At 49.5% G+C, this 16,960-nt stretch overlaps 1 protein-coding gene across 1 annotated transcript in view; it reads right to left on the reverse strand.

The window, feature by feature from the left end:
- ZBTB7A (zinc finger and BTB domain containing 7A) overlaps positions 1-16,960 on the reverse strand; it is a 66,425-nt gene that overhangs the window by 11,921 nt on the left and 37,544 nt on the right. Inside the window, exon 2 of the mRNA XM_079960714.1 lies at positions 547-1,748. Within this exon, the coding sequence (XP_079816840.1) occupies positions 547-1,733 (1,187 nt within the window). The 5' untranslated portion in view covers positions 1,734-1,748. The remainder of the gene's footprint in view (positions 1-546; positions 1,749-16,960) is intronic.

Consider the following 16,960-nt stretch of genomic DNA (forward strand, 5'->3'; position numbering starts at 1 on the left):
GGAACTCCCTACCGATTTTTTGAGAGCAAGCCTTCACTCTCCTGCTTAGACAAGCCTAACCAGATGCTTAGAAAAGTTGTGGTGGTTGCAAACTATTTTAGTACAGCGGTACCTCGGTTTTCGAACGTTGACGAATGTTTTGGAACTCCGACTCCGTAAACCCGGAAGTAAACGCTTCCGTTTTCGAACGCGCCTCGGAAGTCAAAATGGCTTCCGCTGAGCGTATGTGTTATTTTCCTCCATTAAATCTGCAGGCCGCATTTTGCGCCTCCGTTTCCGAAACTCGAACGGTCTTCCGGAACAGGTTACGTTCGGAAACCGAGGTACCACTGTATTTGAACCTTCGCATGTCTCAAAGCACAGCTGCAAAACACCCCCCCTCGATCTTACTGTTTCATCTTTTGCAAATCGCCTTGTATAAGCAGTGTATAAATTTACGAAAATTTAGAATGAACGATAAATAATATTCTCACAGTAGTAAGGACTGGGATCTTCGGGAGGGGGGGAACCCTGCAGACCCGCCCCCAGCCCCCTCCCCGTGCTCACCTCGTAAACCGAACTTTGCAAATGTTACATTCATACGGCTTCTCTCCCGTGTGGGTCCGGATGTGGCGAGGGAGTTTGCCCGCCCCTTGGATCACCTTCTCGCAGATGGGGCACTTCTGGAATGCTTTCGCCCGGATCTTCTTCTCCGACTTGTGGGACCAGGACGGGTACTCGCCCCCCTCTTGGGAAGTGCTAAAGTATTTCAAGTAATAATCCATGACTCCGTCGTCGTCTTTGCGGTCGTCCTCGGCCAGCTGCTGCCGCTCCACGGAATTGATCATCCGCTGCAGGAGGGTGCTGGCGGCCAGGCCGTCCACTTCCCGGGGGTCCGCCTCCTCGCCCTCCCCGGGGACGAAGGCGGGGGAGCCCCCCGCCTCCTGCTGGTCCAGTTGAGCCGCCGCCTCGTCCTCCCCGGGCACCGTGGCCAGGCCGTGCCCGCCGTACTGTCCGTTCTGCGAGGCGGGGAACAAGGGTCCCTGGGCGGCGGCGGCCGCTTTCGCCTCCTCGGCATCCAGCCACATCTTGCCGTCGGGGTCGCCGTCGTTCGCCTTTGGTCTGTCGCTGAGGGCGGCCTGAGTGTAGAAGTCCAGGCCGTTGCAGTCCGGCTCCTCCTTGACCTCCGAGCCCCGGAAGCCGAGCCGCTGAAGGTCCCTCAAGTCCGGGTTGGTCCACGGGTACGTGCCCTGCTGCCCATTGATGGGGTTGCTCTGAAAAAACTCCAGGTATTCTTTCGCTCTGAGATGGTTCCTTTGATCAATTTGATCTACTGTGTCCATCTGGTCGTGCTTGGCCAGAATCTTCCTGTCCAGCAGATCCGTGCAAACGTCCCTGACCGCCTGGATCTCTAGCAGCGTGGCGGCGTTGAGGATCTCGCCCACGTTCGAAGTGCTGACGGTGAGGGTGGCCGTGTAGGCAAACTCCAGCAGGGACGAGAGGGCCTCGGCGCTCACAAAGTCTATCTCGTACACGTTCTGCTGGTCGACCACCAGCCCTGAGGTGAAGAGCTTTTTGAAGTACTGGCTGCAGGCCGCCAGGACCGAGCGGTGCGTGGGGAACTCCTGCCCGTCCACCAGGATCACCACGTCGCACAGCAGGCCGTGGTTCCTCTGCTCGTTCAGGCTGCTCAAGATGTCGCTGCTGTGGTCGGGGAAGGGGATTCCGATGGGGCCGTCCACACCGCCCTCCATGCTGACACCAGGGGGCTGTGGAGAGGAAAGAGAAACCGTCAAGCAGTGCTGGAAACCGTCAAGCGGTGCTAGAAACTGTCAAGCAGTGCTAGAAACCGTCAAACGGTGCTGGAAACCGTCAAACGGTGCTGGAAACCGTCAAGCGGTGTTGGAAACCGTCAAGCGGTGCTAGAAACCGTCAAACGGTGTTAGAAACTGTCAAACAGTGCTAGAACCTGCCCCCCCCCCGCAGGTGGCTTCTGGGAAATGATATAAAAAGCCAGAGAAAATGTTTAAGATAACTTTTGTTTAAAAAAAAAACAGAGGCCTTTTTGTTAGGTATTATAGGTGAGGAACTACCAAAATAAATTTGGGAATTTCATCAGTAAGAGTGTGGCAAATCAAACTATGTGAACATATAGACTTCGCAAGGTCTACGGAAGTCTCAAGGGGACAATCAGACCAAAAATTAATAAAAGAATGGGACTGTGTTAAAGAGTATATGGGGGGGGGGACATTGTTCTGGAATAAATATATTGATATGTGACGAATGAAGTTTGCAGGCTTAAGGAAAAGAAAAAATAGGAAAGGTATAAAATTGGAAGTAATAAATGTACATATACATGTAACACAACGAAAAAAAAATGGAAAATTTGAAGTCGCTAAAGGATGGAAGAAAGTCAAAAGTTTAAAAGGAGCAAGGAGATAGGATAATAATATATCAAAGATGGAATAACAAATAAAGTGAATAACGCAACAATAACAAAAATAATAGTAGGTAAAGAACGGGTGTAAGGAAGTAGTGGGCTGGGGGGAAGGCGAAGGGATTAATTGAAATTGTTAAAGACTGGTATAGTATTTAAGAGATTTAAATTTTCATAAAGCTTCTATCAGGAAAGCAGAAAGCAGCAAGAAATATCAAGTAAAGTTATCAGAGAGGAGATCAGTGTAAATGAAAACACGAGACTTATGGCTTTGTTATGTATGATTTTATTTTGGAGTTGTCTACTTATTTTGGAGTTGTTCGTTGCAAAGAATGTATATTATGTGAATTTAAAAAAATGTATGTATGTATGTTTGGCTATGTTCTGTAAGAGTTGCTGTTTCTCTTCTTTTCTCTGTTTTCGTTTTTTGATTACTGTTTTATTTTATTTGTATCTTACGTTGTAACTTGGCATGGGAGAAAAAAGAAAGAAAGAAAGAGAAAATAAAAGACTGTTGATGTATGCAAGGATGCAAGGATGCTCTTAGCCCAGAGACGGAAAGAAGAAAAAGTATCGACCAGAGAAAAATGACAGACCAAGCTGATGGAATACGCAGAAATGGCGAGGCTGGCGGGAAAGTTCAGAAACAAGGAAGACCAAGTATTCTTAAAAGACTAGAATAACTTTTTAATATATCTGAAAGACCACTGTAGACAGCTGAAGTCATTGGCAGGAATACAATAACGCTTGTAAAGTAACACGGACTTTGGCTACTATGGTTATATAATTAGATGGACTGAGGTAAAAGATGCAGGAAAAATAAAAATAAAAACATTTCAGTAATGGAACCCGCGGAGGGAGGGAAGGAGGTCTGAAGGTTCGAAAGCACCTCCTTTTATTTCTTTATTTAGGAATGGTCATGCTTATTGTGTACAACTTTATGTAAAACCGATAAAAATTGATTAAAAAGGAAGAAAAAAGAACACACACACACCCCGGTGCATTTTTAGCTACCGGCGAAGGGTTCAATTGGCGGCAGACATCTCAAATGTGGGTCTCTGGCTGCTGTTGGACATAGAGTGGTACCCTCTGGGTGTGAACGGGATCTGTTCCGGAGCCCCATTCTGTCAGGGAACTGCCATCGGAGAGTCAGGTGGTGGAAGGGCTCCAGGAGGCTAGGAGACCCTCGGATGCTGAGGAAGGAACCAGCAGGGGGAGAGGGAGAGTTCCTGCAGAAACTCAGTCGGAGGGATGGCTCCAAGATACTTCCAGTGAGCACAGCGGAGAGGTCTCAGGACCTCCGTTGGGGACGCCTACTCCGCGCAGGAAACTGCCACGTAGAGAATCCAGAAGGAGAGTTTCCGTTAAGGAACTCTTAAAGGTAAAGGTAAAGGTACCCCTGCCCGTACGGGCCAGTCTTGACAGACTCTGGGGTTGTGCGCCCATCTCACTTAAGAGGCCAGGGGCCAGCGCTGTCCGGAGACACTTCTGGGTCACGTGGCCAGCGTGACAAAGCTGCATCTGGCGAGCCAGAGCCGCACACCGAAACACCGTTTACCTTCCCGCCAGTAAGCGGCCCCTATTTATCTACTTGCACCCGGAGGTGCTTTTGAACTGCTAGGTTGGCAGGCGCTGGGACCGAGCAGCGGGAGCGCACCCCGCCGCAGGGATTCGAACCGCCGACCTTTCGATCGGCAAGTCCTAGGCGCTGAGGCTTTAACCCACAGCGCCACCTGCATCCCTGCAAGGAACTCTTATGTTGGCGTAAATTCCGGAAGCGCCCACTGACGGATTCTGCCAGCGATTGAGGTAGCCATGCACCCATGGCTCCGTGGTCTGGGAGAGTCTTAGAAACTGATTGCAGGAGTTGAGAACTCAACCATTTACACACAAGCAGCCCCCTTAACCCATAACACATTCGCATCGTCATTTTGAGCGTCTGCGCATGTGGCGAAACCCAGAAGTTACGCACTCCGTTACTTCCAGGTCACCGCGGAGCGCCACCCGAAAATGCTCAACCCGAAGCTACTTCGACCCAAGGTATGACTGCATTGCGAAATACACACATGCACAACCTCCCGTTGTCGTTTCAAACGTACAGTCATAGCTCATGTTACGTTCTTTCAGGTTACGTCCAGCGGCGACCCGGAAGTACCGGAAAGGGTTACTTCCGGGTTTCGCCGCTCGCGCAGAGGCGCAAAATGACGTCACGTTCATGCGCAGAAGCGGCGAATCACAACCCGTGCGTGCGCAGACGGGCCGCTGCGGGTTGCGCTCTTTTCATGTTGCAAACGGGCCTCCGGAACGGTTCCCGTTTGCAACCAGAGGTACCACTGTAGTTGAAATGGCAACCTGGTAAGAAACTGCATACATCTAGGGGGGCCAGCAGTCAAAAAAAAAAGGAGTAACAGCTCACAAAAAGCCCCCCAAAGTCGCTAGTCCTCAGACACATTGAATCTAGCTTCCTGTCCCAAGCCCCCACCCCTTATCTGACAGTGAATTTTGGCTTACAAGAGCCAACTTTTAAGCACATTATTCCTTCCAAAGCTTGGAATGTTGCTTCTTTGGAAAATATCTAGGGTGTCCTATAATGATAACCAGATTGGGAGACCTGGGAGAACAGGGTTCGAAGACCCGCTCAGCTCAGTGGGTGGGTACAAATGAAATGAAATATTATGATAATAATAATAACAACTACTAAAGCGACAAGTTGGAAACAAAACACACTTTTGCAAAAGTTTCCTACCTTGTATGTGGTTCCAGACCCCCGGGCTCTGCTAGCCCTCAGCAGTCCCACCGAAAAGCAAAAGTTAATTTCAGTGGGTCTACTTAGAGTTGGGGACATGGGTGGCGCTGTGGGTTAAACCACTGAGCCCTAGAACTTGCTGATCAGAAGGTCGGCGGTTCGAATCCCCGCAATGACGGAGTGAGCTCCCGTTGCTCGGTCCCTGCTCCTACCCACCTAGCAGTTCGAAAGCACGTCAAAGTGCAAGTAGATAAATAGGTACCGCTCTGGCGGGAAGGTAAATGGCATTTCCGTGCGCTGCTCTGGTTCACCAGAAGCAGCTTAGTCATGCAGGCCACATGACCTGGAAGCTGCACGCCGGCTCCCTCGGCCAATAAAGCGAGATGAGCGCTGCAACCCCAGAGTCGGCCACGACTGGACCTAATGGTCAGGGGTCCCTTTACCTTTACTTACGAGTTTTTTGTAGGGGAGAAGAGGGAAGTCTGTGGAGGTGCTATTTGAGAGAACGATCAGTTGAGGAATAAGCTACAGGGCAGTACCAAATTAAGAGAAATGAACTATATCTTTCCTGGTGCTTTATTTATAACCAGACCTAATACTGCTCTGTACGTTAACAAAAAAACCCCACAAAAATGGTGCATCTGGAAGACAACACATTTGGTATATTTGGTGTAACTAATATGCAATTACAGTGGTACCTCGGGTCTTCGGGTAACGTAATTTTGAGTTACGAACGCGGCAAACCCGGAAGTGTATACCTCCAGAAACGCTTTGCGCATGCGCAGAAACACTCTATCAGCCGCGTGTGCGCGCAGAAGCGGCGCCTCTGGATACAGACTTTTCGGAGTAAGTACGGACCCCCGAGACGAATTAAGTTCTGTGCATGCACAATTTAGCACTTCTGCGCATGCACGACCTCCGAAACCCAGAAGTAACCCATTCTGGTAATTCTGGGTTTTGGCGGTCCGTAACCCAGGTGGCGCTGTGGGTTAAACCACAGAGCCTAGGACTTGCCGATCAGAAGGTTGGCGGTTCGAATCCCTGCGACGCGGTGAGCTCCCGTTGCTCGGTCCCTGCTCCTGCCAACCTAGCAGTTCGAAAGCACGTCAAAGTGCAAGTAAATAAATAGGTACCACTCCGGCGGGAAAGTAAACAGCGTTTCCGTGCGCTGCTCTGGTTCGCCAGAAGCGGCTTAGTCCTGCTGGCCACATGACCCGGAAGCTGTACCAATAAAGCGAGATGAGCGCTGCAACCCCAGAATCGGCCATGACTGGATCTAATGGTCAGGGGTCCCTTTACCTTTAACCCCAAAAACACAAACTGAAGTGTCTGTAGACCCACTTTGGAGCACCCACGATTCAGAAGGGAAGATACCCACTTCTGGAAGAGCTCAGTGGGGTAGAGCATGAGATTCTGAAAGGCCGAGGTCGTGGGTTCGAGTCCCGTGTTGGGCCAAGGGATTCCTGCACGGCGGAGGGTTGGGCGAGATCACCCCCTTACTCCACAATTCTATGATCTGCGCTGACACGCATCTCATTGTACAAGAGTCATCCGGGTGCTTGTTTGCACATCGCCCTCCCATGCCATAGTCATGATGACCAAGCAAGGCTGAGACAGGAAAGACTGGCTCCCCACCCACCATGCGCCAACACGAAACAGAAGGAAATTCTGGTTTGCCCAACCACGCAGGGTTTCCGCGGTGCAACGAGAGAGGGTGCCAGCAACACCCACCCAAAACAGGCACGTTCCTGGCTCCAGAGAAACCAGGGTGGATAAAAACCAATGATTAAAAAACACACACCAAAAAACGGAATTTTTATTTACTTAAATTGGATTTAAAAAATATATATATTAAATTGGATTTTTAAAATGCTTTTGGAGGAAAAATCTTTCCGAAGATTTTCTCTTTAAGTTACATTCTAGTCTGAAGGCTATTCATTAGGAAATAAGGATTTAAGTTTTTCATGTGTGCTAAAATCAGCCTAAGTTTTTTTTTTAAAAATTGTTTAACCACATCAGTTAACAAACATGGACACATATGCTATAATGTTATTGTTTCAGCCAAACGAATTGTTTAGATTGTTACGATTATTTTTCTCCTTCCAATTAAGTACAGCAGAAAAGTTGTCCAAATATAAACAGTCAACTTATTAAACCTCGCAACAATTTCACAATTGCCTGTCTGTGTATTTCGAATAGTATAACCAAATCAGTCATTTTTGATATAACTGTAAAAAAAAATGACTCTGAAAATTTATTATTCCAAAAATGAAACGGGTTGTAAATATTAAGATTATACCAGCAAGAACGACTCTTTCTGTACAAAATAATAAATATTTAAATCAAGTGTTACTGACTAGTCATTTAAATCGATTTGATTTAAACCAAACCCCACCCTGAGAGAAACCCCCCATTCCACACCCCGCCGGACCTCCTTTTGAGCAACCCAGCAAACGTTGCATGATTCTGGTCCTCAAGTTCCTATTCTGCGAGCACTAAGAAAAGCTGGATGCTGGATAGAGAGATTGCGCCAAGTTAGCACGTCGACACAAATTCCCTTTATTCTGTGCATTCAGGTATTTGGCAAAAGAACGGTTCTAATAGTCATGGGGGAAAGCCAGTAAGGCGCCACTGACGCCCAGGCTTCTGTGATATCAGCAGGCTTGTCCTCTTGGCACTGAGGACTAGCGCCTTGGTTTCAATTTAATAAAAACCAAGATTCTCAGGGAGCAGGATCCCGTGTCCCAGGGGTCGGCAACCTAAGGCCCATGGGCCACAAGGATCATTTAACCGGCCCATGGACCCCCGCTTGGTTCCTATGCGGTGCACTAAACCGACGCAGAGCACAGCAGAGCAGGGGCCGCCCTCCACGACGCTGGCTGGCTTCCCATTGGCTGCCGGAAGCTCTGCATGCCTCCTCCGCGCCGGAAATAGAGTTTGCGCATGTGTGCGCACGCGCACTCCAGCCCACCGCGGTGTCTGCAGGACCATAAACCGGCCCAAGCCACAAAAACTTTGCCAACATCTGCGGTCCAGTAACTAAGTTTTGTGCTGCTGGTGCAACTGTGGCGTTCGAATAGCTGCCTACCAAACTCCTCACGCCGCTAATCCTCAATCATGTTCCTGTTTTGTTGTTTTCGTTTCAACTGTTTACTCGCTTTTACCGCCTTGCGTTTCATCCTGTGAAGCACCCTGAGATCTTGTGATAAGGGTGGTAAAGTAAAAGGTAAAGGTACCCCTGCCCGTACGGGCCAGTCTTGACAGACTCTGGGGTTGTGCGCCCATCTCACTTAAGAGGCCAGGGGCCAGCGCTGTCCGGAGACACTTCCGGGTCACGTGGCCAGCGTGACAAAGCTGCATCTGGCGAGCCAGCGCAGCACACGGAAACGCCGTTTACCTTCCCACCAGTAAGCGGTCCCTATTTATCTACTTGCACCCGGAGGTGCTTTCGAACTGCTAGTTTGGCAGGCGCTGGGACCGAGCAGCGGGAGCGCACCCCGCCGCGGGGATTCGAACCGCCGACCTTTCGATCGGCAAGCCCTAGGCGCTGAGGCTTTTACCCACAGCGCCACCCGCGTCCCTCCGCCACCCGCGTCCCTCGCGGGTGGTACATAAATCTAAACTACAACAACTACTCGTGCAAAAACATGCTGATTCCCGGACCGTCTGTGGGCCGGATTGAGAAGGTGATTGGGCCGGATCCGGCCCCCGGGACATAGTTTGCCTACCCATGTTTTAGAGCCTTAAGGTCCTAATATTCTCATCCCATCTCCCCAATCCAGGGTCTTTGTGTGGACACCCAATGGCAGAGATTTTTGGTGGATGCAGCAATTCCCTTTTGTGCCTGAAGAGAGCTCTGTAGGCTGGGCACAAGCAGCTCCAGCGAGCCCGAGGTTCCGCGTTCAAATCCTGACATGCCTCCTCTTGTGACAATGCGAAGGCTCGCGTTGCAATTAAATTCATTAACGCTGAATTGCATTATTTGCTCTCTATTTTTTTAAAAAGGGAAACTAAACTATGCAAATCAAAACAACAACAATACTTCTTGCCCTCTCGAGAGCTTGGGAGTGGCTCAAATGCTTCGCCACCGCGTCCCTGACTATAATCCCTACAAACAACCGGGCGAGGTAGGCTAGGCTGAGAAACTGGTAGATGGGAAAAGAATCGTGGAATCAAGAGTTAAAGGACATGATCCGCAATGGGGGGAAAGCAAGGAAGATGCAAAGGTAGGCTAGCAAAGTGGTGTGGCCTGAGAAGAGAGCCGTGAGGGCCAGAGGGGGTCATTTCACCCCTTGGCCTAAATGCATAGATCAGGGCTAGGCAACCTTGGGACGCGGGTGGCGCTGTGGGTTAAACCACAGAGCCTGGGACTTGCCGATCAGAAGGTCAACAGTTCGAATCCCCGTGATGGGGTGAGCTCCCGCTGCTCGCTCCCTGCTCCTGCCAACCTAGCAGTTCGAAAGCACCTCAAAGTGCAAGTAGATGAGTAGGTACCACTCCAGCAGGAAGGTAAACGGCGTTTCCATGTGCTGCTCTCGTTCGCCAGAAGCGGCTTAGTCCTGCTGGCCACGTGACCTGGAAGCTGTACGCCAGCTCCCTTGGCCAGTAAAGCGAGATGAGCGCCACAACCCCAGAGTCGGCCACGACTGGACCTAATGGTCAGGGGTCCCTTTACCTTTACCTTTGGCAAACTAAGGCCCGGGGCCCGGATGCGGCCCAATCGCCTTCTAAATTCGGCCCACAGAGGGTCCAGGAATCAGCGTGTTTTTACATGAATAGAATGAGCCCTTTTATTTAAAATGCATTTCTGGGTTATTTGTAGAGCCTGCCTGGTGTTTTTACATGAGTAGAATGTGTGTTTTTATTTAAAATGCATCTCTGGGTTATTTGTGGGACACAGAAATTTGTTCATTTTCCCCTTCAAAATATAGTCCACCCCACCACATGGTCTGAGGGACGGTGGACCGGCCCACGGCTGAAAAAGGTTGCTGACCCCTGGCACAGATCAACGGTAGGAAGGCCAACCAAATCAGATGCGATTATTGTATCACATGGGCTTGGACTAGGTACAAAAAAGATAAAGGACCCTGGACGGTTGAGTCCAGTCAAAGGCGACTCTGGGGTTGCAGCGCTCATCTCGCTTTCAGGCTGAGGGAGCCGGAGTACAGCTTCCGGGTCATGTGGCCAGCAGGACTAAGCCGCTTCTGGTGCAATGGGACACCGTGACGGAAGCCAGAGCGCACAGAAACGCCGTTTACCTTCCTGCCGCAGCGGTACCTATTTATCTACTTGCACTGGTGTGCTTTCGAAGTGCTAGGTTGGCAGGAGCTGGGACAGAGCAAAGGGAGCTCACCCCACCGTGGGGATTCGAACCACCAACCATTCGGTCGGCAAGCCCAAGAAGCTCAATGGTTTACCTATAGAGGCCCGTCTTACCTATAGAGGCTAACAGCGCAGGGCGCCAAGTTCTCGAGAGTCCAGGGAAGACTGAACAAGTGCGCTGAGTAAGCAAGGGTGTGTGTCCTACTCCCACCGAGTGTCAGCTCGATTTTTCCCCCTTTTAGCTTGCAGGCGCCAAATTCTGCAGGGCGCCCGGAAGCTAAAAGGGAAAAAACCGAGCTGACGCTAGGCGGGAACGGTGACACGCCCTTGCGTGCTAGGGACAGGCCTGCTCACCATGCTGCTTGCCATGGCCACCACGCCACGAAGCGGCCAGCTGAGCTGGTTGGCGCCATGTTCAGCCTCCGCCTCTTCACCGCCGGAGGAGCTGCCCTCCAGCCGCTGCCTGCTTCCTCCAGCCGGCGTACAGCTTGCGGGTCATGTGGCCAGCATGACTAAGCCGCTTCTGGTGAACCAGAGCAGCACACGGAAACACCGTTTACCTTCCCGCCGGAGCGGTACCTATTTATCTACTTGCACTTTGACGTGCTTTCGAACTGCTACGTTGGCAGGAGCAGGGACCGAGCAACGGGAGCTCACCCTGTTGCAGGGATTCGAACCGCCGACCTTCTGATCGGCAAGCCCTAGGCTGTGTGGTTTAACCCACAGCGCCACCCGCATCCCTCTGTGGACCTTACTTAGGCTCATAGCAAGCACAGAGTCCATCCAAGACATGCCGGCAAAGCAGGAGATGCAGAACCGAAGGGAAGCAACGAAGATTTCCCAATGTTTGCCACCATCCCCAGAGAGATTCTAGCTGACTCTACGATTCTAGGATGAAATTATCAGTAAGAAAAGTTAAACGACAATGGACGAACAGTGGATTAAATCTTGCGGAAAGCTTTCTGAACACCTGGGCAGGCTTGTCTTCAAACAAAAACGCTTTTCGTCGGCACCAAAATGAGCACAGCAAAGGCTGCCTGCCTGAGATTCAGAGTGAGGCCAGAAAGAGCCATGTCAAAATCAAGCCGGTTGTCTGTCTCAAGGCCTGCAATCCCAAATTTTGCAGCACACAGCTGCGGAGGCTGCCCAAGTCTACCTGACCTGCACTCTGAAAAGTCTTGCGTTCTCCCCCCTCACCTATTCTTACAGCTCACCACCTGCTCGCCCCACCAAGAGATACTGCAGTCCATTTACAAACGCTGCAATCATCGCAAAGACAGGCCTGAGAAGGCTCTTCGTCTCCTTGGGGTCCATTCCCTGCAGGCTTTGTGGAGACCTCTGCAAGCTTGGCGGCCCCGAGAGAGGGAGGAAAACGGGAAGAACTAGAAGGCAAGAGAAGCAGCGCCGAATGGATGGTTTCCCCGCACCATGATGAAGCTACCCGGAATTACACAGGCCCACGTCAAAATCCTGTCCCAGTATTTGGAGCCAGGTGCTCTGAAAGGGGGTTGCCCAGGTTTGGAAACAGCAGCAAATACCAACAGTAGAAGAACGGCGGCAGAAGGTAATGGAATATGCAGAAACAGCTAGATTAACGGGGGAAATTTGACAACGGGGCGATGAAACATTTCAAAAAGAATGGGGAAAATTTATGTCATACGTAGGAAGGATAAGGTGAAATCGTGAAGCCAGTAGAATTGAAACAAACCTCATAATGTGAAATACAAAGAAAATTTATGGATAAAGAAAATAATAAAAAGTAAAATGTACAATGTGATTAATGTAACCAATGGTAAGTAAAGGTAAAGGGACCCCTGACCATTAGGTCCAGTCCTGGCCAACTCTGGGGTTGCGGTGCTCATCTCGCTTTATTGGCCGAGGGAGCCGGCGTACAGCTTGCGGGTCATGTGGACAGCATGACTAAGCCGTTTCTGGCGAACCAGAGCAGCACATGGAAACGCCATTTACCTTCCCACCGGAGTGCTACCTAGTTATCTACTTGCACTCTGACGTGCTTTCGAACTGCTAGGTTGGCAGGAGCAGGGACCGAGCAACAGGAGCTCACCCCATCGCGGGGATTCGAACCGCCGACCTTCTGATTGGCAAGTCCTAAGCTCTGTGGTTTAACCCACATCGCCACCCGCGTCCCTTCCTTAATAGTAAGAGAATGATACTGAAGATGAACTTAGAAAGGCTTCACAAAGTTCTGGCCCCCCGCCCCCAAATGAACTTGGTTTCATGTTCATTTCACTCAGCCGTTCTGGGAACTGCTTTCAGAGATCTGGAGGAGAAGAGGAGACCGAGAGGATATAGGATAGCCGTCTTCCAATGGAGTTTGTTTTCTCCTGCTCCAGAGGGTGGGACTCGAACCCAGGGCTTTCGGACTGTGTTAGGCACTGCTTCGTCGGAGGTGTTTAAGCAGAGGCTGGATGGCCACCTGTCGTGGGTTCTTTAGTTGAGCTTTCCTGCACTGCAGGGGGTTAGACTAGATAACTCTCAGGGTCCCTTCCAAGTCTACAATTCTGCGGTTCTAGTTCGGCAAGCATCGTTCGACCCAACTGGGTCGTTCGAAGCCCTGGGTGTAAACATGCACAGGATTAAGACCTTGGAGCAGGAACAGGGGTTTGTTTGTTTGTTTTTGCTCAGCCGAAATCCTTGGTTTTCCACCCAAAGTAAGGGGTCCCTTTACCTTTTACTGTTAAGAAAGATATTGACAATGCCTTTTTCCTGGGCATGGTCGGCCAATTGGTGCCAAAGAAGGACAGAACTTTCTTTATGTTTGCAACAACAGCAGCAAGAAAACTCTTCGCGAAACATTGGAAGACACAAGATTTACCCACCCGGGAAGAATGGCAGATGAAGTTGATGGACTATATGGAACTGGCGGAAATGACTGGCAGAATCCGAGACCAGGGAGAAGAGTCAGTGGAAGAAGATTGGAAAAAATTTAAAGATTATTTACAGAAATATTGTAAAATTAATGAGTTTTAGAAAAATGGTGGAATGAAGTTATATGGCTTTGGCAGAGATGTTATAAGGAACTAGTTACAGATAGATTGTTAATGTATTAAAGGGAAAAAAACAAGGTTAGAATATGTTAAGATTAATTACAGGACAGAAAACAGAGGAAGATGGAAAGGAATGGCTGAAACAGTTAATTGAAGCGGAATACAAAAAGGGAGGCGTGAGGAAGTCGATGAAACAAGTGAATGAAAGATAAGATTGAAAATATTGGATGTGTTTTTAATTGTTCTTGTTTTGATTTGTTAATTTAATGTTTTATGTAGTGTTTCTGTTTTTGTATTTTATTATATTGTTTTGTCTAATTTTCTTTCTTTCTTTTTGTAATCTTTAAACTCTTAATAAATATTATTTTTTTAAAAAAAATAAGAAGACAAAGAGTGTCTATTTGACACTGGATGTCCAGTCCCTCTCAATACTGCTGATATCTGTACAATCATACTTCGGGTTACTGACGCTTGGGTTGCGCGATTTCGGGTTGCGCACCGCGCCGTACCTGGAAGTACCAGAACGGGTAATTTCTGGGTTTTGGTGCTTGCGCATAAATGCTAAATCACGCTTTGCACATGCACAGAAGCACGACCCGCGCGTGCGCAGACGCGGCGCTGCAGATTGCGAATGTGCCTCCTGCACGGAACACATTCGCAACCCGAGCGTCCACTGTGTTGGTTTGAACTGTGTTTATTGCGTTCTGTACATTGCCTTCAAATGTGTGTGGAAATCAATTAACAAATAAATAAATACAGTGGTACCTCGGGTTACAGACGCTTCAGGTTACAGACTCCGCTAACCCAGAAATAGTACCTCGGGTTAAGAACTTTGCTTCAGAATGAGAACAGAAATCGCATGGCAGCAGCAGGAGGCCCCATTTAGCTAAAGTGGTACCTCAGGTTAAAAACAGTTTCGGGTTAAGAAAGGACCTCCAGAATGAATTACTGTATTTTTCGCCCCATAGGACGCACTGGCCCATAAAGGTAAAGGTAAAGGTACCCCTGCCCGTACGGGCCAGTCTTGACAGACTCTGGGGTTGTGTGCCCATCTCACTTAAGAGGCCAGGGGCCAGCGCTGTCCGGAGACACTTCCGGGTCACGTGGCCAGCGTGACATCGCTGCTCTGGCGAGCCAGAGCCAGAGCCGCACACGGAAACGCCGTTTACCTTCCCGCTGGTAAGCGGTCCCTATTTATCTACTTGCACCCGGAGGTGCTTTCGAACTGCTAGGTTGGCAGGCGCTGGGACCGAGCAGCGGGAGCGCACCCCGCCGCAGGGATTCGAACCGCCGACCTTTCGATCGGCAAGTCCTAGGCGCTGAGGCTTTAACCCACAGCGCCACCTGCGTCCCATGCACTGGCCCATAGGACGCACCAAGTTTTTTGGGGGGGAAATAAAGAAAAAAAAAATATTTCCCCCCCAGGCGCTTGTGGGGCCGGCAGCGGGGAGAAGCGCTCTTCTCCCCACCGCCCGCCTGCAGACCAGGTCCGGGGACAGCAGGAGGACGCGCTGCGCCTCCCAGCTGTCCCTGGAGCTTGCGGGGCTGGCGGCGGGGAGAAGCACGCGTCTCCCCGCCGTCAGCCTCCAAACCACATCGGGGGACAGCGGGATGGCGGTGTTCCGCCTCCCCGCTGTCCCCCAACCTTGTGGGGCTGGCGCTGCGGCTCTCCTGAAGCCTGGTGAGCGAGAGGGGTCAGTGCGCACCGACCCCTCTCGCTCTCCAGGCTTCAGCGAAAGCCTGCATTCGCCCCATAGGACGCACACGCATTTCCCCTTCATTTTTGGAGGGGAAAAAGTGCGTCCTATAGGGCGAAAAATACGGTAAGTTCTTAACCCAAGGTACCACCGATGGCCTCTGCCTCTATTTCCCTTTTAACGCCATCCAGACTGGTGCTGTTCACTACCTTTTGTGGCCGTGTGAAAACGTCTCTCTCTTTCTCTGTCTCTTGCGCATTGCGAGACTCTAAGCCGGCTTCCCTTTTAAAAGAGCAGGTGGACCTGACAGCTAAAAGGGAGGGAAGGAGACACCTGCCGGCTTCAGCTTCCAAATTTTTACCTTTCCACATCTGTTTGCAAATTGGTTTTTTTTGCTCTTTTTTTTTTTTAAAGACCCCGTGAAAGAAACCAGAGGCCTTTCTTCTTGGAATAACAGGTTTTGGAATTGCCCGAGAAAGATGTTAAATTATTTTTGTACGCCACAACTGCTGCTCAAATTTTATTAGCTAAGAATTGGAAAACACAAGAAATACCAACAGTGGAAGACTGGCAGGTGAAGGTGATGGATTTTTTGGAGCTGTCCGACCTGACCGGAAGAGTCCGTGACCAAAAGGAGGAGGAGTACCAGGAAGAATGGACGAAATTTAAAGATTATTTAGTTAAATATGTTAAATTAATCTACTTGGAAAAGCTTGCAAATACCAGATAGGCCTAGGATTTAGATATGTAATGAGATGAATTAACATGTTTAATGCTGAATTGGAAAGAAAGAAAGATGTTAAGTGTTTAAGTTAACTTTATAAGAATTTAGGTTTTGGAAAACCGTTAAAATGATATAGACTGAAATTCAACCAGGGGGATACGAGGAAGTCACTTAACAAGGTTACTAAGTTTGGTTTAAATACGGTTGAGATTTATGTCTGTTTGTGTATTTGTTTGTTCGTCTTAAAAAAAAAATTCTATAAAAATTAATAAAACTTTTTGAAAAATAAAAGACCTTGTGAAAATCCACCCACATTTCTGCGCAAATTTCTCCTGTACACACACATCGCCACTATGCATTTCTGCAACGTCCCCTGATAAAATGTGCTTGTGGTTTGCGCTAATGTGAACATTACTCTGCGCCCAGAGCGTCGCCTCTCCCCCCCCCCCCCAGTTCGAGAATTGCACCTTGCAAAATTCCGGTGAATTTCGGAGGGCGGTTGCATTTCGGCTTGCGAATTGCTCCAGAAAGGTTTGCCTAGAATCATAGAATCATAGAGTTGGAAGAGACCACAAGGGCCATCGAGTCCAACCCCCTGCCAAGCAGGAAACACCATCAGAGCACTCCTGACATATGGTTGTCAAGCCTCTGCTTCAAGACCTCCAAAGAAGGAGACTCCACCACACTCCTTGGCAGCAAATTCCACTGTCAAACAGCTCTTACTGTCAGGAAGTTCTTCCTAATGTTTAGGTGGAATCTTCTTTCTTGTAGTTTGGAGCCATTGCTCCGTGTCCGCTTCTCTGGAGCAGCAGAAAACAACCTTTCTCCCTCCTCTATGTGACATCCTTTTATATATTTGAACATGGCTATCATATCCCCCCTTAACCTCCTCTTCTCCAGGCTAAACATGCCCAGCTCCCTTAGCCGTTCCTCATAAGGCATCGTTTCCAGGCCTTTGACCATTTTGGTTGCCCTCCTCTGGACACGTTCCAGTTTGTCAGTGTCCTTCTTTTGAAACGCAAGCCGAATCCGGTTTCTCCCCCATTC

Source organism: Podarcis cretensis (genome assembly GCF_951804945.1).
Source record: "Podarcis cretensis genome assembly, chromosome: 18".
Taxonomy (NCBI): domain Eukaryota; kingdom Metazoa; phylum Chordata; class Lepidosauria; order Squamata; family Lacertidae; genus Podarcis; species Podarcis cretensis.